At 40.6% G+C, this 27,735-nt stretch overlaps 1 protein-coding gene across 1 annotated transcript; it reads right to left on the reverse strand.

Moving 5' to 3' along the window:
- Window positions 1–3,903: 3,903 nt before the first annotated feature.
- LOC137912746 (sodium-driven chloride bicarbonate exchanger-like) lies at window positions 3,904–25,330 on the reverse strand. The gene is made up of 23 exons (XM_068756883.1): window positions 25,301–25,330; window positions 19,579–19,660; window positions 17,336–17,474; window positions 16,715–16,875; window positions 16,006–16,191; window positions 15,050–15,138; window positions 13,605–13,762; window positions 10,444–10,531; window positions 9,530–9,676; window positions 9,335–9,438; window positions 8,698–8,872; window positions 8,395–8,528; window positions 7,867–8,112; window positions 7,630–7,735; window positions 7,112–7,273; window positions 6,770–6,883; window positions 6,503–6,664; window positions 6,165–6,416; window positions 5,701–5,769; window positions 4,487–4,660; window positions 4,223–4,342; window positions 4,064–4,128; window positions 3,904–3,979 (listed from the first exon to the last, which is right to left on the reverse strand). Exons 1-23 carry the CDS (start codon window positions 25,328–25,330, stop codon window positions 3,904–3,906), a joined length of 3,039 nt encoding a protein of 1,012 aa, XP_068612984.1.
- Between the last annotated feature and the right edge of the window lie 2,405 nt (window positions 25,331–27,735).

The following is a 27,735-nucleotide window of genomic DNA, read 5'->3' on the forward strand; positions in this document are numbered from 1 at the left end:
TCACAGTCTGTACTATCCTCTTTTTACTTGCTCATGCAATTAAACCCCTCATCAGAATCTCTGTTGGCTTTCAGTGGTTGAAGGGTCTGTTGTTGAAATGCAATCATTTTTGTTTGAGGTCTTTATTTCTTTCTGGATTATTAAATCTGTCCATAAAGGTTTTAGTATGTTCACTATTGCTCTCACATAAACCTGTAAAAATCACCTTGTTGATCTGAAATGCAACTTCAGTAGAGTGTGTAGATTTTCTTGACATTCAGATTAAAGTCACATTTAGTTTTCAATAAAGAATTATGTACAATGTATGATTTTACTCTTTAAGAACTGAAGACATATTTGAAATACTGTTTTGGCAAAGCACAACTTTTTGATCTACTCTAGAGTAGAGCTACATTCTACTACATGCAAGCACATCTTGGACACAGGCGCAAACACATTTATATCCACCCAATCAAAATTAGAAGAAAAATTATTATTATTATTAGTAGATCATGATAGAGTAAATACTACTACTACTACTAGTAGTATTTACTCTATCATGATAATTTAGATTTGTCCAGCAGATCTTCATTTTATAGCATTTGGCAGAATGAAAATGGGTAACTCTCCATGGAGATACTGCATGTGATAGAATCGAGCACTGGGTGAGTCCGGTCTGCCCATGAAACAACTTGAACCGGGAGAATTCTGTATATCTCTTAAAGGCTCCCTTCCATGCAAGACATTATCCTGAGCTTTCTTCTCACCCTGGATTTGACCTCATCTAGGATTTGCACTCATGTGTCAGAAAGAAGATTCAAATGTATTCAAACTTCAATGCTTTCAGTCAATAATTAAATGCTTGAACCTCTCGTGAGAGTTGGTTATAAAGAGAAACGTTTGATATTGAAAAAATAATAGGATGAATTCATCCTATTTCCCAGTGAAACCAAATGCTTGGCGAGTCACTCTCCTGCAGCGGCGGAGCTTCGTGTGCTGTGGGATTTCTACCAGGTGGCGTGTGTCACTTGTCACTTGTTCACTGTTGAGGGATTTCTCATTGATGCTTTGACAGCATGCCAAAGAGGATTATGTGAATTGAAATAACATTAAATCTTGTCAACCGCCTTGACTCATTAGAAAACATGGCTGGATTTACATTCTGAAGTTTCTCTTGGCACTTCAGACAAAAACAGCAATTCACAGGAGCCAGCAGCTTGAAATGCTTTGGGATGTGCCACCTGTCTAAATTGTCGTCTGTAGCACATCAAACCATCTGGTGGTTAATCCCAGAACCTCTGCCCACTTCAGTCTATTTGTCGGGCAATTCTCCTGGGATTGAAATTGGACACTTTAGTCTGGCCTCATTGGTGACATATATCTCTACCATGTGCTCCAAATAATCACTTAGCAATTTAATTCAGATTAATCTGTGATTTGGGCTCGATAGGATTTTAAACACAAAGCATGGTGAGGATGCATCCTGAACCTTGCTGCATGAATGCTTTGTGTCTATTATTTGGAATGAGACCTGGAATAGATCAGGTGGAGGATCTTATTCGGGGGGGGGGGGGGGGGGGGGTGATTAGGAGCTGAGGGGATGTAGTCATAACATCTTGGAATATAGGAGTCGGTGCCAAGGGTGGGACCATATCTCTGTGAGTTTCATTATCCCCGTGCATTCCCTATGATAGAGAAGAGGAAAATGTATTCTTTATGCCTCCGACTGTGGAAGAAGCTGAAACAATGAGTAAACCCCACACAAACACCCGGGGAATGTGTTCAGTTTGTGCAAATGGGTCCTGAGACATCCTGGGTTCAGGTCTGGGATCCTCGGAGGGGAAGCAGCAGAAATGAGTCATTGACAAAAAAGAATGGCCATACAATTTATTACGGTAAGTTAAAGTAGCACTGACAAAATGTACATAATAAAAATATATTTTCTCAGTACATTTTTTAAATAAATCAATGCTTTGTTCTTCAGCTCCATTTTTACAGGTTCGTCGTAATCTTTGGATGTGATTTACTTTACTTAGCATGAAATGCATTTTAAAGAAACTCTTGGGATTGTCTAAACTTTATACAAACATTAAAACAAATTAGATTATTAACAATTACAGTACAGTCTGTTTGGCTACAAAATATTCTTAGCAAACAGAACAGAAGTGATTTTTTTTTCCCCACAACAAATTAAGACATGTGTATCAACTCAAAGAATTTATTCCCACTAGTCAGAATGCTGACATGGAGTCGACAATAGCCAAATGAGAGACAAGAAATGTGGGAAAAGGGTATTCAGGTGGTCTTCATGTAACAGATGTTTATCATAGATTTTCAGAAACTGTGTGTACAGATATGGTCTGTACCGTTCAGTCCAGCCTAGAAAATCACATTTGATTTCAAAATGAAATCTCCGTCTACAGAAAAATAAAAGAAGAGATAAATGTAGGTTATGAGTATAGAAATAAAGAAGTGAAGAATATTTTGAGGAATGGTATTCCAAAGTACCAAAATTACAAAATATTGCTTATACAAATACAGGCAAGACAAAAATTTGACGTGATCACGTCATCACCAAAAACCAGAAGTTCCTCCCTAATTTACATTAAATTTAAGCAACACACTAAGGAATAAATTTGACATTCATGAAATAAGAATGAATAAGAATAATACACAAATAAGTAAGATTGAATGAGAATAATGAAATAAGAAACAGAGGAATTCACTGGTCAAGCAACCAAGAACAAGCAAAAACAAGCAAGAATATTTGTGACATATTAGATGCATAACACAGCTATGAACTTTCTTTTTACAAGACTAAACTTGAAGGATTGATAAACAGCAGCATAAAATGCCGACACCCAGAAGGGAGAGGGACAAAGATTCACAACAACTGTTCTCCATCTTCATCACTTGTCATCTCGGACATCAGTGTTATGAAATACTGTAACTGAACCGTTGGTACAAGAAAAAAACATGGATAGATAATTATTAGTGAATAATATGATTTTCCTTCAGGCATTTAGATTATTTTCTGAAGTAAAAGTAGTTTAATTGTATTACAGGCAGTACTGCTGCCTTGGAATGACCTTTATACCCATGTCGTTAGGTTTGAAAAAAGCGTAACTAAGTTGTTATATTAATAGTAAGCTATTTTGAATGAATGTTTTATTTTTCTAGATGAATTTCTAGTCACATCACAAATAAATGTCATTTTGCAAGTTGGATGGTGTGCTTCAATTCCTTTTGCAAGTAACGTAACTATTGAAAACATTTGTGCCAAAAAGTTCAACTGGTAGTTAATACTGTCATGTTTCCCTCCTTTTTCATGCAGCCAATGTGAACTAGATCTTGGAATTTAGACAGCTGTAGATGAAGCTTAAAAAATTTCAATTTTAATATAACAAAAAAGCCCATATTAGTTCTGTTGAATTGGGTATTTGAGTCAAGTATATTTTGCTATCATTTAAATTTTTACGCTTTAACAAGTTATACGCTGCAGTAAACCTTTTGATAAATTCACTTTTTCAATATGCTGTTCAGAGTTGGAAGCTGATGTCACACGCGTGTGTGTGCGTAGGTGTGTGTGTGTGTGTGAAAAGTTATAACCATAATTTATCTGCAAACTCCTTTAAATCTAAAACGCCAAAACATAATTAAACAATGCAAATGAATTAAGGATATTTTTAACAACGTTTGCAAAATGACATTTGTCTTATGTATGAGTTTAAATAGTGTGCCTGTGTCCTGTACAGGTTATGATAATGTTCCCTGTAAAGTTTCCGTAAATTCAGTCAGGCCAGTTGCTTTTCTAAGTTGTAGGGGTTTTTTTAGATGTTTAACTGCTCTATCTTTATTTATTCTGTGTACTTATAAGTGTAGAATGCTTCACCACAGTGCTTTAAGGTCTTCCTCTCAAGAATCTTAGCTGTTGGCATTCCAAGTATTTCCAAAGGAACCTTTTGACATTTCGTCTGTGATGTTGATGATGGGTATCCCCCTGTGAAAACAGAAGCCAATGTGCTGTGCATGAAATGGTATTTAAAAAATAGTGTTGCAGCTTTGTGAGTATAATATAACTTACTTGTACCCTTCTAAAGGCACTTGCACCTCCCCATCGTCTTCTTCAGCAGTGCTCTGCTCCTCCTCCTGAAGCATGAATGAAACCGAGTTTAAATGTGTTTGAATGTAAATGATATTAACAGATGTGATGAAATAGTGCAGAGATAGGATACAACAGCACCTCTTCTGCATCCTCAAGCTTCTTCTTCTTGCTCTCTGGCATGAGGTCATCCAGCCAGCTCAGCTCTCTCTTGGTAAAGACACAATCCATGAGCTTCCTGATGAACACGAGAGCCAACACCTGTAGAATTAATACGATAGATTGAAACATCATCTATTATAATCATGGAGGAGGATGAATTTGAATGAGTAAAACGCAAATACTAGTGGTTGCAAGAAGGACAAAATAGGTTTTAGACTCTTTGTGTGTGTTCTTCTTGCACACCATCATAGGAAAGACAATGGCAGCCCTGGAAGTCTTGATGATCCAGAGCAGAATCAGACAGGTGAGCTGGATGATGGTGAAGAAGTGAACCTTCCTCAGAGGCACATGTCTCAGATAGATGAAATCTGGTTGGTGCTTAGCCGGCATACCAAACAGTGTCAGACGATCAAAGAACTGTTGGGGATAAAAGACAAGCCTGCAGTCCAAGAATTTCTCAATTTGTTTTGCTCTCTGTGTGCATTTTCATAAAAACATGTGTCTGCTGCAACCAAAAACAATTACTGAGTGGAAAAAGCAGAATAGGTGCAGCTGGACAGCTGAATGTTGACACGGCTATAAACTCCATCATCTGGGTATAGCTGCAGATTCAGATGATATTTCTCTGTAGGCTCATCATTGCTAGTGAGCCTTCTCAAACAGAGATTTTGTTATCATTTTGTTAGGTATTCATCCATATCTGCAGCTCTGCAGCGTGTCAGCATCAAGGCCATCATTTTGTAAGCTTTTTCTTTTGCATTACGCGATTACAAACCCAGCAGTACAGTATAGTTACTGAATGGTTGGTGGAAAGTCATCTATCAAGCTAAATGTTTCTCTGTGTAACTACCTTTACAACTAAACTGTATATTTTTAAAACATATTATAGGAAACACTTTGGCGACGTGAAAAAATGAGGAGTAAACAGAGCAAGTAAATCACCGTCAGGTGTTCTGTAAATACTGGAAACACACTGGCGGCTAATTAACAGGTTTGATCTCAGCAGCCAGATATTATGGAGCCAATTCCCTGTCATGGTTTAGGGAGGAAAAACAGGTTCAAAAGATGATCCAAAGCATCTAGAAATTGAAATTCATCCACACTGAACAACAACCTATGTAATTACAGCCCCTAAGATGATTGAAAATTGTGTGATACATAATCAACCACTTTCAACGGTTAGTTACATTTAATCAATTAAAACCAGGGAAGGTATCAGAGAGTGGTGTTGGCGGCGTGATTTAATTGCTGCAGCCCGATGCTCACTCATTGAGCTTGTTTCGTTGTTGCACTGTACTTGTACTGTGATGACAGTGACAATAGAAGCATTCCATTCCAGTCACTCTGATCAAATGTACTGCAATGCTAGGGGGTATCATTGTTTTCTTAATATAGTGATACAGTAAGATGTGAAGGAAAGACACGCAGTAAGTACACAGAGGTTTTTAGCAATTTACCTGAATGCCTTTGAGAGAAGATGCTCCCATGTACAAGAATACTCCATACAACACAGGCATAGGGATGAACTGAAGAAAAATTTACAGTCGGTGTTATGTCAATAAATCCTTCATTTTACATACATTGTACATTCGACAGTTAATCAATAAATATATATATTCAATCATTTTCCGGACCGCTTTGTCCGTTTAGCATAACCAATTCACCTAATTTGCATGGTTTTGGTGGAGGGAGGAAGCCGGAGAACCCGGAGAGAACCCTAGCAGACACGAGGAGAACATGCAAACTCCTCACAGAAAGCCCACAAGTCGGATTTGAACCTGTGACCTTCTTGCTGTGAGGCGACAGCACTTACTACTGGGCCACCATGCTGCCCATATGTATATCGTTCTGAGGGATACTCTGTATTATATTCAATAAGAATTACTCAAAATGTACTAATTACAAAGAATCAGAATCTGACCTTCAACACAGACGTCATGAAGACGGAGCAGCCCATGAGGGTGAAGATCATCAGCCCGGTAAACCTCTGCTCTCTGATTCCAAGGAATTTGGGCTGCTCCCCAGGAGCAGAGCACTCTGACTCAAGCTTCAGGCTGTTAACGTGGGTGATGGAGAGAACGGTGGCTGCTACAAACCACGGCAAACCCATCATGGAGCACACACCGAGCATCACTCCCACCATGAAGAGATCCAGGTGGTACCCGCAGCCTTTCTGATAGGAGAAAGTACAAGTAAGTAAAGCTGGGAAAAAAAATATTTGAAACCAGTCTAGAGTTGAAAGCTGCGACGGGAAATCACCTTCAGTTTGTGCTCCTTCCTGTTAATGATGACAGCTGTGATCTGCTGGTCCATGAAGATGAGGATGGTGCAAAGCAGAGCTGGGATTACCGTAATGACTGCTGTCCACCAGGGGTTGGGCCCCAGCGGGTTAATGAACCACCCTCGATCATCTCTCGTTGGCTGATTTTACAAAGTGTTGTTGTTTATAAACAGCATCTCATCTGATTGTTAAGAATGATGGTGCAATTTGGTGAACAAAATAATTTATTTTGTGTTCTGTCTCACCTTAAACACACTGGGAACCTTTAATTTTGGAGATGGGATCCCGAGGGCATAGTCCACTATGACCATGGTAAGGATGGTGATGAATACAGCAAAGTCACTGATAGTTGACCTCACCTATTACAGAGCAAAACAAATTAAAATGCCCCTAAATGAGGTATCATTTATTTTACCAGATCGAATCTCAAACATTGGGTTCAAATATCCTTGCAGTACCTGTATTTTACCATCAGGTGGTAACATAGTACCATGCTACATATTTAAAAAACATGCTTTTCAGCTGTCATAGATGCATCTTCATATAAGGGGCTCGCTAATGTTAAACTAGTATATAAAGAATAGTACCTTGGTGGGGAAGTAGTTACTGAACTTGAACTCCTTTAGGAAGGCGGACATGATGACAGTGGAGAAGAAAAGAATAACACACCAAAAGAGGGCATCAGGAACAAAGGGTCCATGAGGGCCGCAGGCGCTGCCCACAAACTCGCCACGCTTTTCAATGCAATCCTGAAACAACAGTTAGTGGGTGGTTATTTATAACCTACATATAATGTGCAATACACTTCCATTAATGCAACTAACCCGATCCCTATGTTGTTACAAGCCAAGTTTACAAGCACCGTGACAAGAAGTCAAATGAGTAAAAAATATTTCATTATAATTTTCAATGGGTAAAACAATATAATCCAGAATTTAATCTCTCTTTTTCATCGTCCTCCATCTGGGAGAGCATGACTGTTCAAGATGGAAAACCCACATGTGTTTCAGTCAGTCTCTGTAACTCAGAGATTCCTGCTGTTGTGTGACATCATGGCCGTCAAATCTGTTTTCCTCATTTTAATTTTAAACCAGGTGGGTGGTACCTTTGTCTCCAGTGCTTCCCAGTAGATTTCTGACGCTGTGACATTATTCATCTCCCAATACTTCAGAGTTAGATTGGTGGGGTCAGAAGGTTCAACACATGAACATCTGTGAAAGCACATGAACATCTGGGTTAAAAATAAATCCCTCATCAATCAGGGATTTACAGCACCTCAAAGAAATGTATTTAAAACGGCTTTCAACAGTATGTTGCTGTGCGAGGACAAGTGTCCGCATACGAGTACAAGGTGAGTTTGTCCAGGTTGTTGTTCTTGTTGAAGGGATAGTGGTCTCCAAGGTGGATCAGTTTCTCTAACGCTTCGTAGATGAAGATGATGCAGATGAGTGAGGCGAAGGCTTCCTCTGTGAAGCGTGTGATGTAACAAACAAGGGTGCTGGCATCTGTAGCCACCAGAACAAGACACAGGAAAGCTGTCCACAGACCGATACAGGCCCTCAGCGACAGATAGGACAAGCCGTACTCCCTGAGTGAGGATAAAGAGACGATATTCATACAAAACACATTATGTAGTGATTATATACTCTTTGCAATAAAGTGTATAAGACAAAAATCAATATCACATTAAGTGGTATATTTAATCAGAATAATTAAGGGCCTATAGGAGACTCGATTAGAGATAGCTCATTTGTGTCCAAACCAAGCCAATCAATGTAATGATAATAACCATGAACGTTGACAATGAACCTGAAATCACTGGTCATTCAGTGACGTGACTGATGTTAACACACACATGAAAATGACATACTTGCAGAATTTGAACAATATCTTTTCAAATACAAGCACCGGTCCTGTGCTGCCCAGGATGGTGAGGGGCTGACCAGCAAAAAGGGAATAGGCGATTCCAGTCAGCGCCGCTCCAAACAGAGACTCAATTGCACTCTGCCAACAGAAATTGACAGAGACATTGATAGATTGATATTTTAGAAGTCATCACCATTTTGAACAACAGCCGTTGTCTGCTCTCATTTCATGAATGGTGAATACAGTTTACAGCAGTACACAGCTAGCCTTGGCAGAGCATTGTGTGCAACTTGAGCATGGGGTTTACTATGCGTCCTTCTGTTGCCTCTCCCAGCAGTCCTCCAAAGGTGATGACAGGGGACATGCAGGCACAGTAGAGGAAGAGGAAGGAGGCCACACACTGTAAACTGAAAGCGTCTGTGTAGTCGGACAGGTAGCGGGGTGCCTTGCGTTTGATGTCTCGCAAGAGACCACCGAACCACCTGGAAATATGAACAAGATGTCAATGATGCCTTTATTTACATGGGAAATATTCATGATGAAGGACCAACTAAAATGTTTGTAATAGCAGTACACGTTAGCTTTCATTTGGAAAGCCTAATTCTTATACACACAACTAAAACTTGCTCTCTTTTTCTTTTTCTTTTTCCCTTTTTCTGTTTTACTGGCTTCATCGATTTACTGGCTGATCTCCCAGTATGACTCCTGCTTTCAGGGAGCAGGAGTCATACTGGGATGGTCAAACTATCATGAGACCTTTGCTTTAAGGTGCAATAGCATATTCAATCAATCAATCAATCAATCAAAATGTATTAATATTTAAGTCCAAGGGGTGACCAAAGGGCTTTCAAATAAACACAGGAGAATAAAATATATGTATTTAGTATTTCTTATGCTCTGTGTAAAGGCATATTTGATATTAAATATCAAACCAGCTTCGCTACCTTCCAGAACGCTGCAGTTCCGGACCCCCATGTCCACCGATCTCCTCCTCCTGATGGCCCTCTACCGTTCCATTAGATAAAATGTTGCTTTTCTTTCTCTTCTCCTGTTTAACAATCGAACCAGAGCAGTTGGATTCTTCTTTATCATAGTGATTGAAGGTTAATGAAGAAACCCACAAACCAAGCCTTGCTAACCTGAGATGGCACATTTTTGGGTGGCTCTATCCGTATTGATGGATCCCACTCTCCTGGAGGCAGGACTGTGACTTGATCCAGGAACTCATCAATCCCGGCAATCAGATCATTGCGGTCTTTAGCTTTGTAGGCAACATCATGGAAAACCTGGAGACAACAAAGTATAGAAGATCAAATAACTTAAAACATGGGGGCCTCCTGTGTAACCCTGAACACATGCTGAATCATTCATGTCTGCTCCAAACTCAGCAAACCATAAAAACACAGACAGAATCAAGGACAGGATACTGAAAGAACAACAATGTTAACTACTGGTTCAAAATGTCACACAAGAGAAAGATTCATCATGTCCAAGTAGCACATACCAAACTTTGGTCTAACCCAGACATGGGCAAACCAAGCCCCGGGGGCCATACTTAATCCGGCCCGCCAAACTTGTCCAAATTATATCATTAAATTAAATTTTATTATAATTAAACCTCATTCATTTTACCTTTTCCCTGTAATGCTACCTGTAAAAGGCCAAATCCTTTCATGTAATGGCTTTTACATGTCATTTATATTAGCTCACACAAATACTCCATCAATCTGCTCCTCGCCCGGCCCCTCTGCCAAATTTCAGAACCCATTGTCGCACCCCCCGAGTTAAAAGGTTTGCCAACCTCTGGTCTAACCAAATCCCATGTTTTCCTCAGTGATAATGGATGGCAGCTGAAATTAAAGGAGGACATGATGTTTGACTAATGCTGACAAACGTTCTGTTACTGTCACTGCAGGGATTTGGTGAGCGCTGACAAACTGTGAATTTATGCAATGTGTGTGCAGGAAATCAACATCAATTTTATATTCGTCTTGGTTCAAAAATCATCGACAATTATTACAAACAAAATAGACTTTATCCAGTGAATTCTTACCTCATCAGTCATCAGTGTTGCAATTGATCTTCCAATCTCGTGATACTGAGGTCCTCTACCTAAGGGCCCTAAAAGAATAAAAATAAACCTAAAAGAAATACACATATATTTTTTAGTATTATATACAGTACATCATTATACATTATTAATTTCAAATAATTTGAGTCAAATGATGCATGTTATGGGAATCATACAGAACAAAAATAAACTTTTGAAAACATTTAGTCAGGAAGACGATTTCTTGGCACACCTGAACCGTAGATTTTCTCATTCTATCCTGATAATTTTGCATCTCTCCTGCATGTCCAGTCTTTATTTTCTGTTATCATGGTCTGGCTTTGTCACTTCAGATTCTCATAAGCTAATCACATAACTACATCAGTTTAAACCCTCTGACCTGTTATGTGTTCAAGACTAATAGGAATAGAAACACTACATACCCTCACAGAAGCAGAGTAAAAAATGCTTTATGCATGTCACTCACACAGTCACACATTTTGCAACGATTCAAACTCAGTCACAAAAAATACAATTGAAAATTCTTATAATGAAAAACATTTTCAACACCTTAACTTAAGGAATAAAGTCTTATAACCTCCTTCTCCTGTCCATCTATTGTTTACGATAATGGGTCACTGCTGTATTAACTTAAATTTGTTTTCCTGTACATTAAATAATATAGGTAATCAAACAAAGTGAACCAAATCCATATTTCAATAATTATTTTCCTCCACTCAGGTAATTCAATTTATGTTCAATTTAGCCTGATATCCATAGTCGCCCATCACCTCTCTTATAGCCTAACCATTAGGCTTCTAAGCAAATTACAACCATTCATCTACAGTTTTTGACTTCAATTTATGATCTACAAAAGCTATTTGGCACACTTATAATACTGTTTTTATCCAATTAAAACAAAGCTACTGAATTTTCTTGCATTTGACCAAAGGACATTCTCATCATTTCTAATGTGGCAGCATCATTCAAAGCAGCATAGTGAAAAGTGTATTAGCTGCTTAATAGGTTGGATTGGTTCTTTGATGCAGCCTTTCATCTCCAAATCCATGAGCACATCCCTACAATTCCCACATGTACACCATTTTACCCCTAGACAGCCTTGGCAGGTGGTGGGGCACCATTCTGGCATTGGCGAATCATCAGGGTATCAAATACTAGCCCTGAATCCCTGAAAAAAAATCCTACTCCAACTTCCCTGTATTCCTCAAGTGTCAGTGTTTGAAGAATCTCTTGAGAAGACAGATGGCACAAGAAACAAGCCTTTCAATACAAATATTTACTGCAAATATTTAATATGTACAAATTATACTTTTGATTATTAGTTTTCTGAATGTTATCTATATCTGCATACATAAATCCTTAGTTCATCAATTACAACATTTGTAATTAATACCTATTTATAACTCACGTAATATTACTTCACAAGACTAAATCATTGTGACTCTCACTTGACACAAAAAAATATGACGGTTGTGCAACAAACCACCGACCACAGGAGGGAGCATGCGCTTCAAGGAACCATGATGTAATACGAACGCAGTGCATGTATGAAATGGGTGACTGGAATTAATGTATGGAGTATGGACATTATCAACAATGCCTCAAAATCAACCTCTCAAATGTAGAGCAAACATTACAACGATCAGAGGGAGACCACACAGCCATTTATCAGATGCAAAGATTAACAGCTGTGGTCTATGTGGGTGATAAATGTGAGAAAGTTCCAGGACGACAGAGAACATCCCAGTAACCAGTAAATCACTGTCACGCCTGCCTTGTTGTTCACAGTATGATAAGATAGAGACAATGCTGCCAGAAGAAGTGCTGATTAAGATCACACTGGACGGCCTGTACTGTAATAAATTACCATATAATGGGATTTTATTTCTCTCTTCTCCTGATGAATCAAATAACAGGGTTGGGTGACACTTTGAAGGATAGGGCCTGAATTATTTTTGGTAATACCAATTGAAGAATATCTCTAGATATTTTAAAGGTATTAAGTGATTTTTAGAAGCATTGATTCCTGCTGACCATGCAATTTAATGCCATTTATATTACATTTAAATTTACTTTTAGACTTCTTTTTTTTATTGACAGCAGGGAGATTCATTTTTACAACACTGTAAACACAGAGGGCTGCACGGTGGCACAGTGGTAAGCAAGAAGGTCACAAGTTCGAATTCGACTTGCGGCCTGTGAGGAGTTTGCATGTCCTGCCTGTGCCTGCGCGGGTTCTCGCCGGGTTCTCCGACTTCCTTCCAACACTCAAAACATGCAAATTAGGTCAATCAGTTACACTACATTGTCCATAGGTGTGATTGTGTGTGTTGTCTACATGTGGCCCAGCGATGAACTGGCGGCTAGTTAAATAGCGTGATGAAGAAGCAAGAGGAGCAGTAACAGCAGTTACTGTTCCAGCAGTTTTTACTTGCCTCTGTCTCCAAAGTGCTTGTGGGACAAGTTGGGTTCTGTCTTACCCTGCAGCTCTTTCCCTGCTACACCTGTAAAGTGCCTTGAGATAACTTTCTGTTGTGATCTGGTGCTATATAAATAAAATAAAATTGAATTGAATTGAAATTCATTTCTTAGTTTTGATGCAGTTATACAGATTGGGTATGATGACAATTAAAAAAATAGTATAAACAGCTTCCTACATTGGAAACAAAGCCTTTGAAAATAAATTTGATAGAACTCTAGCAGTGACTGACGTCATGTATGTCGTCACTGTTGAGTACAAATGCAGACAAGTTAGACAAAGAAGAAGAAGAAAGGAAAAAAAGCCTTTGTTGAGTATCCTTGACTCTTCATCACTGCCAACGAGAGCTGGAGTGATTGTGATTGCTGTAGGATTACTCATGTCTGTTGATCAGCACGAACGCTGAACGCTGTCAACGTTGTCTCTGGCCAAGGAAGACATTCTGTGTTGCTTAAATGTAATTACACCTCAATCAAAGTAAAAGTCAGGGGTGATTTAAGGCCAAATACAATCAACTGACTAACCAAACCACATGCACTCTGTAGCCCAGTTGTTGTGCATCCATCTTAGCAATGGAGAATATGTATTTCTACACATTAACTAAACGTTTGGCAGGATAAATAAGACATTAGTAAGGGGTTTAGCTTGGTTAGGCTGCAGTAACCTTGTGGCGATGGGAACTTCTGTCAGTCCACTGAGCAGGACCGCCGGTGAAAGACGGACAAACGCTACCACTGGTTTGTTCAGAAATTCCAGCTCTCCCACTAAGACATTACAAGCCTCAGCTCCTGGAGGGATCTTCTTCATGAAATGAAGGTCAATCTGAAAGAGGGCGTGAAGCAGAGTGTTTGAGTATCACATAAAAGACCTTGAAAAGACCATTGAAAAGATCATTGATGCTTCAAAATGCACTCTATAAATGCATCATGATTATATCAGTTTATCCTCACATTAAACCCCAAATTAAAAGGTTTTACCAGATCTAGTGAATGTGATCCTCTTACAGTTGCTGCATTTGCTTCCCACTCTTTGATGCAGACTTTTTGAGTACTGAAGATGTTGCTTTTAAATGTTAAAGCGATATTGACAACTTGAACATTGTTCTGATTGCGCTCCGCACAATCCCTGTCTCCTGCATGAGTCGAAGAAGAAGAGCAGAGTGGATAAAGTTTATTTTTTGTTGTAATGTTGTGACCAAAATTTGCTCTTTTTTTTATTGTGTGCTAAAAATGTCCCTCACGTCCCTTTACCATGGTAGCGTGCATGTGTGTGTGCTCGCTATGAACGTACTTTTGCTTCCGGGTTTAGAGCGTTTCTGGCAGAGCTGTTGGAGACAGAAATGACGGACGCTGTCCTGCAGCATCTGTTTGCTATTTTGTCCAAAGACTGGCACAGATATTTAAGTGCCTGGGAACTGCATTAACTTGTGGAAAAAGGGTATAATATGTGACCTTTAAACCCTGCCCTGCTCAAGCCCCGGTGCCAGTCTATGAAATGTCGTCTCCTTTGCCAACTCGTGTTTCCCCGTTGCTTGTGTATGTACTTCCAGCGTGTTTCTGCCTTCTCTTCCATGACCATAAGATTTTTCGTATTGTTTTTGTTTTGGAAGGGGTATTGTTTTCCAGCACCTGCCCACTGTATCTAGTTTAGCATTTAGTATTTTGTTTTGGCTGTATTTTGTGTTAACGTTTTTCTGGGACCTCAACCAGTCCAAGCCTTCGTTCTTTTTGTAGAGTGATTTTGCGTTTTCTGATTTTATTCTGTATTCACATTTTTTTATATATATTCATAAAGTGTTGCGTTTTTACTGTTGCTCTCTGCATTCTGGGGTCCACCAGCTTGATCATTATCACTCTTGACACAGACAACCAAATCCACTATAAAACCCATTCCACTCTATTCAAGCTGCAGCCCCATGACAATGAAGCCATTAATCTTTCTGTGCCATCTCTAATTCTGCTTATCCAAATCTGGGTTGCAGATTCACGCCTGTTTGTCGTAGGAAAACGTAAAAAGACAAACATCTAAACGTAAAAAGACAAACATCTTGATTAACACAGTACAGTATTTATTACAGTCTAACTATACTATATACTTTGTGTATTATACCTTGCTAAAGTCCACGGAACTGTTCTCTCTGCTGGTGTCCCCTTTCACCTCAGGTCCAGATAAGTGAGACTGGGGGAACGTCATCTGATCTGGATTAAATGAAACAATAACAAAAATGCAACATTTCTGTAACTGATGGTTTCATTAAATGTATGAATTTAAACAAGCAATGGACGCAGGATATCCTGAGGAAGGAAGACAAGCGATCCAAGTATCATGGTCAGAGGCCAGCTTTTATTGGTGCCGTTTCGGATGAAACCACTTCGATTTTTCAGCTTTGTCTCATGTTACAATGATTGGTGTTTTACCATTACCTATTAAACTAGTTCGGTGTCCTCTGCATTGAAACGTGTTATGTTAAGTGTTGACAAAACTCTATATTATAAAAAGCACATTATTTTTATTGAAGACATTTCTCCTCAGTTTTATAGGGAATAATGTTTTCTATTAGAAGCCTGTCCTAGAATTAACTTAGGTCAAGATTCAGCCCAATTATTCTTACATCATGAGTAAATCAACACAACATACAACAGCATTAAATGTATTTTTGAACATTGTTTAGCATGCTTGCTCCGCCAACTTTGACCTGAAATTTTCCAGCCACAGCACAACTCTTGATAATAAGCCTTACCACAATGTTATTTACGTGCATGCTGGTAAAGGGACGAGGACGAACGGTCTAAAGCAGCCCCTGCTGATTCAGTGGGGCTGAGGCAGGTGGGTGGGCAGATGGTGGAATTAATCGGTACTAAAGTAAGAATGATGGATGATATGCAAATTAAGACCGTATGCTTATATATCAGCACATATTGCACATATTGCATATTTACTAAGTATCCACACTTAAACCTAACTGATCATAGTCATGGTCCAAATTCCAGAAAAAGAGTTGAAAAACAAAGTGCGAAACGTGTTATTAAATGATGAATTGTACCACAGAAGCCTGATTTTCTCACCAGTCTTGTCAAGATGGAGCTCCGATGCCCGTCGACCCATGTCAGCAATGGAACGCACGATCGGCAGGCGACTGGCCAGCTTCCTCTGATTCTGGTGATGGTGCTGCTTCAGCAGTGTTTCACGCACTTTGGTTCTGAGCTCATCTCCCAAAGGTGAGTACAGCTCCTGGTGGTCCAAGACCATGTCTAAAGCAGACACACACATGAGGTTTGGATCCATCTGTGTGGACTCTTTCTGGAGGTTTTGTCCAGAGCAAAGAATGAGTCTGATGCTATCTCTAGTTGACAAACATAAATTCACAGTAGCAAGAAAACAAGTGTGGCAAATCAAATCAAATAAAAAGTACCTGAAATATCTCTACATGTTTTTCGTGTGTTTGCAGGCACGCTTATCTAACCAGGCCTGACAGGACATTTCAAAAAGTTGTGCCTGGGATTTGAAGAACTTGTGTGTTAAGGTAAAGCTGAGGGAAACTTTAACACATTTTCAGTTTTTTCAAAATTTTAAAAACTTGGCAATATCATGAAAATTAGTAATCAATTAATCAAAACAATAAAGGAAAAGCAGTTCATAACGATCCACTACTCTGCACACCTGGACCCGGCTCTGGATCATAATCAGCTCAGGAGAAAACTGTGTCTTTTTCTAGCATTAATGATGGTGGCTCTTAATTTGACAAAACTTTATTGCTCATTTCAGATTAGTTACCAGCAAGCTCTTCAATTGTATTGGCCCTCATGTCGAGCAGCACAGTGCAGTTGATGATACAGCTCCGCAGCTCAAATAGACTGTGTAGAGACAGAGTGGCTACGTAGGGTTTACTCCATCGCTCTCCTCCATCCTCAACATCCTCCTCGAACTTCAGCCACCTGCAGCAGCAGCAGTTTGAGTCAGTACAAACCAGCAGACAACAATCTGGACAGCCATCTGCTGTAGCTGCAATAACAAGGCTTCTGCATTCTGGACGCCTCACTCCACACATTTAGCAACTCTCTCTCTCTCTCTCTCTCTCTCTCTCTCTCCTCATTTACTGCCCTTCATTATTGCCTTTCATCAGGACTATTCATAAAATAATTCAAATACCGGTATATATAAATACTTAATATTAATATTATGTATCAAATCTTGATTAAGAGATGTGAATGAAAGTATTTCAATTGCACCAACGAATTTGAATTACTTAGTGTAAACAGGAACACAGACCTCACAGACGGTTATATCTCTCATCAGTGTAAGTGCATGCCTGGTCCATTCAATCACCGCTTTCAGTAATGAAATGTCATGACTAGGAGTAGATGTGAGATTAATGTCATGTCGGCTTCGTCATACCTGGCACTTTCCCTCCAATCAGAATCCTCTCCATGTTTCACACAGATTTCATCCATCTCTGTGAAAAGGTCATGAGGAATATGTTCCTCATCATCATCCTCAGTGCCCAACAGGAACTGCACTCTCTGGGAGGGAGTATCTGGAAACACATGGAATTATAAAGAACACGTCAAGTTCAAACGGCAATTTCTAGTATTTTAGGTGAGTAAAATCCAAGATTGTGGACACATACCATAAACAGGAGACTCTGTTCCCTCCACCAAGCTTGAGGCCCGATCAATACTCCTCCTCCTGTGTTTGTTTCCATGGTGACGATGCCTTCGGTGGCTATGGTGCCTGATACTACTTAAAGGAACGTGAACCCCAATATAGAGAGTTCTGTGACCTGGAAACATATCCCAAACAGTTTAGTGTGTGTGTGTGTGTGTGTGCGTGTGTGTAGGTGTGTGTGTGTGTGTGTGTGTGTGCGTGTGTGTAGGTGTGTGTGTGTGTGTGTGTGTGTGTGTGTGCGTTTTGCGTGTGTGTAGGTGTGTGGGTGTGCGTGTGTGTGTGTGTATGCGTGTGTATGGGTGTGTGTGTGTTCATTATGAACAACAGTGGTCATGATGCAGACAGGTTTTCATCTCTGGAGTGACCTCATTTTGATTTAATTGTTTGTGTTACCCCTTAATACGGAGTGTTTTTCTGGGTATAAAAATATAATGCTTACTGCTTCTATATAATGCAGGTAATATACAACCTGTTATGTCTATAAAATGAACCATAGTATTACTTTCCTTTCATTAAAATAAGGTCATTGCTTTAGTAATGACATTTGGTTTCATTAGAAATGAATTGCAGTAGGATAGGATGTATTTAAGAAGGCTTTTATCTAAAGCCACTGCTTTCTTTGTTAATTACTTTATTTAATTTACCACTTAAACACATTATTAAATATATTTTCTAACCATGTCATCACCGCATCATCTTCATGAAAATATTCTTTGACTGTGGTAAATCATTATCTTGTGTCCAGTTATGTTAGAACTAATAGGACATCCTGACCTTCATTTGGTCCATTTTGGTCCAAAAAAAGGACTGAGAATGATGATTATGAAAAAGAAACTTCATATTAGGTCCATACTGACAAATAGTTAATTTGTTGGCTTTGTGTTCTACGATACATCTGTCCAGTAAAGCCTTATATAGTTAAATAATATTTTCAAGCATGGCCTAAACAAGCACATATAATTAAAGTAAAATGTCATGTTATTTTCTAATAATTAAGAACTATCTTTGTTTCAAAATGATTATGCAACTGTGTGCATTTCTTTCTGCCTGTTAGCTAACTCATGCATCCAGTCATTTTACCGGTTGCTTTGCACAATTGTGTTTCTTTATTCATGCTCATATTTGTGCAGGTATTAAATGATGAGTGAGAGCAAAAGAGAAAAACATGTCTGTTTGAATTTGTAAGTCAGCCCACTCGGCTCACTGCAGTATGTCATTAGACAGCCACGTACTGTGCAGTACATGCAGTACTCTCCACACTGATGGAAAACAAATTTGCCAAAATGTGTGTATATGTATCACATGAGTAAATAATTCAGATATTATGCAATGTTGAAAAGCAAAACCTAGCAGATAGGTGCTCTGAAATCTGTCTGTCATGTTGAAACCCTTCAAACCACTTTTGCATTCTTAAAATAAGTATCATACTAGTGTAATATTTTATGCAACTTTAGATTTTTAAACCTGAACTAACCGAGATATTTTTTTCTCACATAGCTCAGAGCAGCCTAACAATGATCCTGATCACTATTGTGCTGTGTGGAGCATATAAACCCTTCTCTGAGCCGTTCATGTGTTTTCACTTTTACGTCTGACAGTACGCACACCTAACAATGTCAGGTATGTAAAGTCTTTCTATCAAGATCCTGTATTTGTCAATCGACTGTCCCGCTAAAGGCATAGAGCTTCAACGAAAGCTGAAAAGCTGCGTTTTGTTCCACTGTGTGTCTGGAGAAGCGGATACAAACAACAAAGTCAGTGAATCACGCTGTTTGTATCTTCATCCTGATCGACCTGGTTTTCAGGGGTTATGAAAATGCTGATGTTAAGTCATCCACAGTTCTTATCTCTCAGCTATGAAAAAGCTGGAGAGAGGAAGGCAGCAGTCGCAAGGACGGAGTAGGCGGACTTAGCTGTAGCAAACTTCACTGCTTAAAGCTTTCTGTATTTCAGATGCATAGAGAGTCTATTACCTTCCAGGTCTTCCTTCTCAAAGTTGGTGCCCTGTTGGGATCTCGTCCCTCGTCTGTCAACCACGGCTTCATCATCACTCCTCTGTTGGACAAATCAGGCAAACCCATAGAGACACGTATTTAATATGTAATATTATAAACATTGCTCAGAATGCTGCTGCTGCTGCTAGTACACATCTGTGTAACCACTCCGGCTGCTGCTGATGTGTCTGTACTTGTATGGTTTTTGTATTTTGTCATTAATGTTAGATGTAGCACGACTTCACCGAGAAACGTTCCTAGTCTGTGAACCCTCACTGACAATGGCAATAAACCACTTCTGATTCTGATTCTGATTCTGAATATTATCAGATGCACAGTAGGTAGAAAATACTGCAACATATCAACACTAAACTGTTAGAGTTTTCCTAACTCTCTCCAGCCATTTTATCCCATTCAGAGGTGTGTAATCAATGAAGAGAATGTTTTAACATAAAATGTTGCTGCTATCTTGCAGTAAAGAAGGGCGTTATGAATATGATAGCATCTTTCTCAAAACAGAACAGCAAGTCACCAATCTACGATTTAAGATTTTGATTAAAGTCGACTATTGTTGTTAACTGAACCCAAGCACAAGAAAATGCTTCATTTGATATAAAAGGTTGGTCAATTAACATTTATACTCCCTAATTAGTCTTTTTATTTTTACTTTTTTGTTTCCGTTTTGCCTCCTCTTCTACCACCCACATCTATTTACAGAAGGATGTATACATTTCCCAGGCTGATAACAAGCTGAAGGACCACAAAAAATGTTGATATAGTCTTTGAGCATGAGAGATTTCCCATAAATCCTCCCGTCCTACAGAACCGACATATTAATATCGCCTCAGAGTATTCTGCATGCGATGACAGTTGATTAGCAGCCAAACACAGACAGCTTAGTGAGAAACCTGCAGCAGAACGTTCAGTCATTGCCAGCGGTGGAGATGAGAGATCTACTTGATTAAAGTCAGTTCACAAATATAAATGTTTTGTGTAGTCAGTGTTAGCTTGCTCATAAAATTATCATGATAGTGGCCCGCGAGGCAAAATGTTTGCCCACCCCTGGAGTAGATGGTAAGAAGGAAAATCATCACAATCATTATTTGTCAGTGCAAGTAGGGATAAACCTTTGACAAGTCATTCTGACATGATGAATTCTGAACACCAAAACAGCAAAGGCGTGAAAATTCACAGCTATGGTGCACAGCCTCTAACAGTGAATAAGCAAAGCATGCTAATGAGGGCATGACGCAGCACAAAAGTGCCATAACTAGGGGGGGGGGGGGGGGGGTCATATACTCACTGTACTTCATTGATTATGTGAGCACTATGTAAACCAACAACCCCCTCACTCCACCTCACAAGAATCGAAATGATCAGATATTCTGCAAAAATGGATAAATTATGCTTTACAGTAAGTCAACGACCGGTCGTTTAACATTGACTTTTTCCTTTCAGCCAGTCAGTGTTTTGTGGATTTGGAGAAGGCATTCGACCGTGTCCCTCGGGGAGTCCTGTGGGGGGTGCTCCGGGAGTATGGAGTGTCGGACCCCCTCATACGGGGTGTCCGCTCCCAATATGACCGGTGCCAGAGCTTGGTCCGCATTGCTGGCAATAAGTCGGACCTATTTCCAGTGCGGGTTGAACTCCGCCAGGGCTGCCCTTTGTCACCGATTCTGTTCGTAACCTTTAAGGACAGAATTTCTAGGTGCAGCCAGGGCGTTGAGGGGTTTGGTTTGGTGACCTCAGGATTGGATCGCTGCTTTTTGCAGACGATGTGATCCTTTTGGCTTCATCAGGCCGTGCCCTCCAGCTCTCACTGGATCGGTTCGCAGCCGCATGTGAAGCGGCCGGGATGAGAATCAGCACCTCCAAATCCGAGGCCATGGTTCTCAGTCGGAAAAGGGTGGAGTGCACCCTCCAGGTCGGGGAGGAGATCCTGCCCCAAGTGGAGGAGTTCAAGTACCTCGGGGTCTTGTTCACGAGTGAGGGAAAAAATGGAGCGAGAGATCGACAGACGGATCGGTGCAGCGTCTGCAGTGATGCGGACTGCACAGATCTGTCATGGTGAAGAGAGAGCTGAGTCGAAAGGCGAAGCTCTCGATTTACCGGTCGATCTTCGTTCCTACCCTCACCTATGGTCACGAGCTTTGGGTAGTGACCGAAAGAACAAGATCCCGGGTACAAGCGGCTGAAATGAGCTTCCTCCGTAGGGTGGCTGGGCTCTCCTTTAGAGATAGGGTGAGAAGCTCAGTCATCCGGGAGGAGCTCAGAGTAGAGCCGCTGCTCCTCCGCGTTGAGAGGAGCCAGATGAGGTGGCTCGGACACCTATTTAGGATGCCTCCTGAACGCCTCCCTGGGGAGGTGTTCAGGGCACGTCCCACCGGGAGGAGACCACGGGGAAGACCCAGGACATGCTGGAGAGACTATGTCTCTCGGCTGGCCTGGGAACGCCTCGGGATCCCCCCGGAAGAGCTAGAGGAAGTGGCCGGGGAGAGGGAAGTCTGGGCTTCCCTGCTTAGGCTGCTGCCCCCGCGACCCGGCCCCGGATAAGCGGAAGATAATGGATGGATGGATGGATAAATTAACCAACCCTAACCATTTTTCCAAATGTTCGGCTAGAGCCAAACAAGGAATGAGTAACTGAATCAGGAAATGTGCATGAATGTTGGCATGAAGTTCCCCTCTGGGGAAAAATCTGCCCCCTTTTTAGTCCCTGAACTGTAAAAATCCTAATCTGCTCCCAAAGATTGAAGAAGCATCGGGGTTTTTTTTCTTATATAATAGAGTTGTTGTTTACGCTAAGCAAATAAAGATTCAGATATACTTCAAAGACAAGAGTAAAGCTAAATGTATAATTTAAAAAGTGAAGTCACTTTATGATTACCGGTATATTTTATTATGATATTATATAGAATATCTTTTTCTCAGGGGAGAAATTCAAGGGAGGAACTTTTCCCATAATATCCCTCATAGCAGCCAACTTTAAACAACTTCCATGACGGTTCTGTAAACCAGCACACCCATGCACAAAGCTGCTCTGTGGGATTTCTGCTTTTGTGCCACTTTGATTGGACAGAGATTCTAGGAAGTGACACTAGCACATAAGTAGGACAGCTTTACTCACCAGCAAAAATCCTGTCTAAGAATGACAAACCACACAAATGAAGTGATATCACAGGATGCGTCACATATCCCCACAGATGGCTGAGGACATTTTTGAATCATCAGTGGCAGTAATATCATTAACTGCAGGCTTTCATGTGGCACCATAATCCTGTAATGTTTCTGCTCTAAGCTTCAACGTCTTGTGAGAGGACACATTAGGACTAAAACGTTTTAAAGAGGCTTGACATCTTACAGCGTCGAGCTGTCATTTTGGCAGACTTAATATTCATCTCTAACATGCAAGATGGATTGAATTCATGCTCGTTTAGGACATTTCAAATGTACAAATTGTCCAGAAATTCTGATCTGTGGGACACACCTTCCCTTCTGTTACAGTAACCCCGCAACAATTTCCTCTATTGAACAGGTGCGTTACATCGTTACGGCAGTGAGTGCACGAGCCATGCTGCTACAACAGTGGCGATGTCATACCTGATTTTTGAAGAGCCAAGGAGCCTCCAGGTTTTCAGAATGCATGAGCTTTCCTTCTGTGTGCTCTGCTATGTGATCAGTTGAGACAGTCTAAAATCTGAACCCTGCAGTTTACCCCTGCTGTCCTGCTCACACCATGCCTGGTATCTGCCGATGCCCTTCTGTTGTGTTAGACAAATGAAATTTGTGATTGAGCATCTATCGAGAGAGCGACCAGTCTCATCGTGGGATTGGAGCTGTGATGTCATTTCTGTTGCCCAGCAGCATCTTGATTTATTCATACTTGTGCATCCTCTCCTCACTACATGTGTGTAAAATAAAACTATTTGCAGCTGTAAATTCAAATGAACCTGGTCATGCCAAAGACTGTTTTTGTACCTCCACCAGAGAATTTGTTTTCTATGTTTATTTTTTTATTACAGCTTTAAGCAATCCAGGGATTGTTCAGTAACTCACCAAACTGCCAAACCCAATGGAGGAGCCGAGGGAAGAACTGACCTGAAAAAAATACAAAGCTTTGATTTGTCAGGTGTAGGAGTTCATAAAGATGTGTGTTCAAGTAGTGCAGTATTTTGTGTCATCTGGAAAGGAATTAAATGCACAATTACTATCAAATTTAGACATTTCTGTTTCAAATAAGAAGATCAACTGTGATATGTTATTTTTAGATGCTTAAATGTTCATGCCATGTGGCTCTCAAAGTACTGTCAGGGCAAAACAACTTTTAATCTAACAGCATGCCTGCCTAAAACCTTCAGCTAAGAGGAAAAACCATCTGCTTTGACAGGAAATGGATAATGACAAAAATAATTTCCTCTGAAAGGATCAGAAAAAGCACTGTGAATCTTTTTCTGAGATTTGTGAGACTTTAAATTCTTTATTACCCTCGCCGAAGGGTAGGCGAGGGTATTGCAATTGGGTCCGTTTGTTTGTTTGTGAGTCCGCGCGCATAACTCAAAAACTAGTAGCCCAATCACCTTGAAGTTTTTACACAAGCAAGGTTCTGTCCGTGGCTCAGTCCTTCCCGAGAATGGCGTTGATCCGGATCTGGATCCAGATTCTAGAATTATTTTTACGTCTGGAATTGTGCTTGTGAGGTAACATGGGAGTGTCACTTTAAGAGGGAGGGACACAATGGCATTATGGGAAAAAGAGTCCAGAAGGTGTGTTGTAGTACGCAGGAGACAAAAATATTACTTGACGTTACTGAACCGAGGACTGTAATTAAAAGTTGCCAAGCGAAGATGATCGTTCATTTCATTTCAGGGGTGCAACGTAAAAGTTGTATCTTTCCCCTTTCCGGAGCAGCAAGCTAGAGCAGGTTTGGCCCCGCTGATCCGGAAGCCCTGTTTACTGTCTCACAAGATCCAATAGTCTTTTGGAGGCGAGGGTCTGCAATCTCTGATTGTCTTTCTAGTTATCAGTGGGATCAATGGCCTTTACCACTTTCTTTCAACCTCTCAAATAGCAATAGATGTTTTAAAAAAAAGGAATAGAAAAATAAACTAATAAACAACAGGTTTATTAGTTTATTTGTACAGCCCAGGCCATTCACTGCATTTTATATGAACCTTAATCTATCACCTAATTACATCACAAGATGTTATAAGATCACTTCTGGTGGTTACAATTGCTAAATAATAGGAAATCTGTCACAACAGGAATTTATATTGTCTGAAAGTATATAGCAAAAGGTATTGGAACAGCACTTACTTATTGTGCCTTTGTGAAGCATGCAGCAAAATACTGAACAACAGTTCAGTCAACAGTTATGCTTGTCCTATAACTTTCAGACCATCTTTATAAATAGTGTAGTTAAATATTGACTCACAAATCTATCAATGATTTTACAAGATTGATGATTGATGTGGCGCTTTTGAGCTATAATCCGCTCAAAGCGCCACAGATAGGCCTACCTAATCCCAGCGGAGGGATATTCAACCTTTGCGTCAAAAAATGCAGCATTTTCAATCACTTCGCTCACATGTTTCCTTTTGTATTTTCATTATATCACATAGATTGATCTTGATAGTCTAGAAAGGCGTTCTGAACTATTCACCCATTTGCGTAAATAAAGTGTACCCAGAGATCAGGCTCTTACCGTTGGGAGAAGCGGCTCCGCGGGCTCCATCTTTCTCCTGGCAGCGATTATCAGAGACGGAGCAGAGACCTCTGCTGCGTAATCCCAGCAGTCACTGAGCGATCACACGTCGTTCACGGGTTTATAATCGTCGTCGGCCAGTAGTGATTTGTGCTTCTCCCGCTGTCCTCTTTCATAAAACCATGCGCGTCTTTCGTGGCTGGCGCGGACGCGTCTCTCTTTAAAAGTTTGGTTCAGACGCAGACGCGAGAAGTTCAGCAGAAAGAGTCAGTGGACAATGTGGAAGGAATAACAGATGATGAAGCAGTTCTACTGTGTTGCTGTTTATTGTGATTGGGCATTTTAACATGCTACGTGCTGTAGATATGCGTTCCCATCTCTCTGTGACTCAGTGTTTCCTCCACTGTGATGTCTAAAATGATAATGGATGTTGACATGAATCCTCATTTCTGTCATTAGATAATTGATAAAGTGAATGCGTGCGAAATGTCTGTTCCAGAACATATAGATCTACATTAAAAACAGGTTGTTGGTTGTTTTTTTCTTGTATCTTAATGGCCAATTTCCTCTGTGACTGCTTGTGGGTTCGCTCTTTCACTCTGCATCTGTGGATAGAAATTCATATCATAAGAAGAGAGGCAATTTTGAGAAAATTTAAATGCTGTTTTCTGTCAATGATTTAGTTTTTGCAGTGTTGGGGGGTATCCGTCCATTCATCATACATCTCTGCCATTTCTCATCTTCCTCATGATGGTACCGTGATTCTGACATCACAGTGACATCACAGTGACTTCATGCTCAACAAATCAGGACTGAGTCGTTTTAGCACTGTGGGCAGAGGCCCTGCTGGGAAAAAGAAATATCTAAAGAATATGAGCAGACCAAGGCATGAAGTGCTGTAAAACGTCCTGGTATGTTCACGTTGATTGCCTCCCCTGGAATGTATCGCCGGCTCTCGCTACCTCAGCAGAGCTACAAACATTGTCAGAGACTCCTCCCACTCTGGACACACCTTGTTCAACCTGTTGCCCTCAGGACGGCGCTACAGGTTGCACAAGAGCAGGACCAACAGACTCAGGGACAGTTTTTTCCCGAGAGCCATCAGCGATCTCAACAACAACCAGGACTAAACAAACTACTCACCATGTGCAATAACAAATGTATTACTATATGCAAAGTACTAGACAATCTCTCTGCATGCACTGTTTATCACTTTAAATTTGTGTTGTTTTAGTCTTTATATTACTTGAATTGTGTTATTACTTGAATTCTATGTTGTTACTAAACACCAGACGGAGCAGCGCTCCTAATCTCATTGTGTAGCCACTATGCAAGGACAATAAAGGCTATTCTATTCTATTCTGTGAACTCCCACCTCAGGGGCGTCACTAGGTTTTAAGGACAGGGGGGGCTTAGCCCCCAGGAGATGCACAGGATATGAGCAAATATAGCATACGAGCACAAAACCTCAAACGGCTGACAAGGGCTGAGAAATTATACATTATTATTATTTCTGTCTGTTTTTCAATACAGTACAACAACAAACAGGTTTAAACAGTAACAGGATGTTTACAGCATTAACAAGAAAAAATGGCTTTCTAAGAGTCGATCTCTCTGTTGTGATTCTGTAGCTCGTCTTTTTTCAATGACTGCAAGACTGTGAAGTCTTTTCTGCCCCGTTGTTTGACGCAGCCAGGAATGCAACCGACGCGGTGCAACCGACGCGGTGCAACCGACGCAGTGCTCTAAATGACCGTTCATATGAGCAGCTGCTTACGGGCACCGTTAGGGCAACTTGGGTAGAACCTTCAGAGAGGTTGTGGCAACACTCAGGGTGCTTTCACACTGCACCAAGAGGACTCGGTTCCTTTGGGAGCAAATTCCTGCATTTATAATTAGTTGAAAGGTCTGCGTTCACACTGTGATTTCTTCACGAAACAAACTTTCGGAGCAGCGTCGCGTGGCTGAAAGGGGCGCTCATCGATTGGACAAAGTAGAAGGGGCAGTGTAGAAGGGGCAGTGTAGAAGGGGAAGTGTGAAAGGGGCAGTGTAGAAGGGGAAGTGTAGAAGGGGCAGTGTGAAAGCACCCTAAGGGTGCTTTCACACTGTCGCTGTTTGCTCCCTTTTAAACTGACCAGATTCCTTTTGGGCTAGTGTGAACGCGCATCCGGACTCTGGAGAGGATCAAAAAAGGCAGGAACAACTGTACGTAGTGACGCTACGCGGTGCATCTCCGGTAGAGGAAGTACAGCGAGCACTCAAAACTGCTCTGCAGGGGAAGCTCAGTTACCAGAAAAACTAAAAGTGGTGAAATATGTACCGCTGTGTGTAGATTTCATTGCATTAGAATACTTTAATCTTTTGTTCAGAATCAGCTACTTATCACCGGTAACTGACACGACTTCTCCACGCAGAGCCACGGAGCACAGGCAAGC

This window comes from Brachionichthys hirsutus, unplaced genomic scaffold (genome assembly GCF_040956055.1).
Source record: "Brachionichthys hirsutus isolate HB-005 unplaced genomic scaffold, CSIRO-AGI_Bhir_v1 contig_790, whole genome shotgun sequence".
In the NCBI taxonomy this organism is placed as follows: domain Eukaryota; kingdom Metazoa; phylum Chordata; class Actinopteri; order Lophiiformes; family Brachionichthyidae; genus Brachionichthys; species Brachionichthys hirsutus.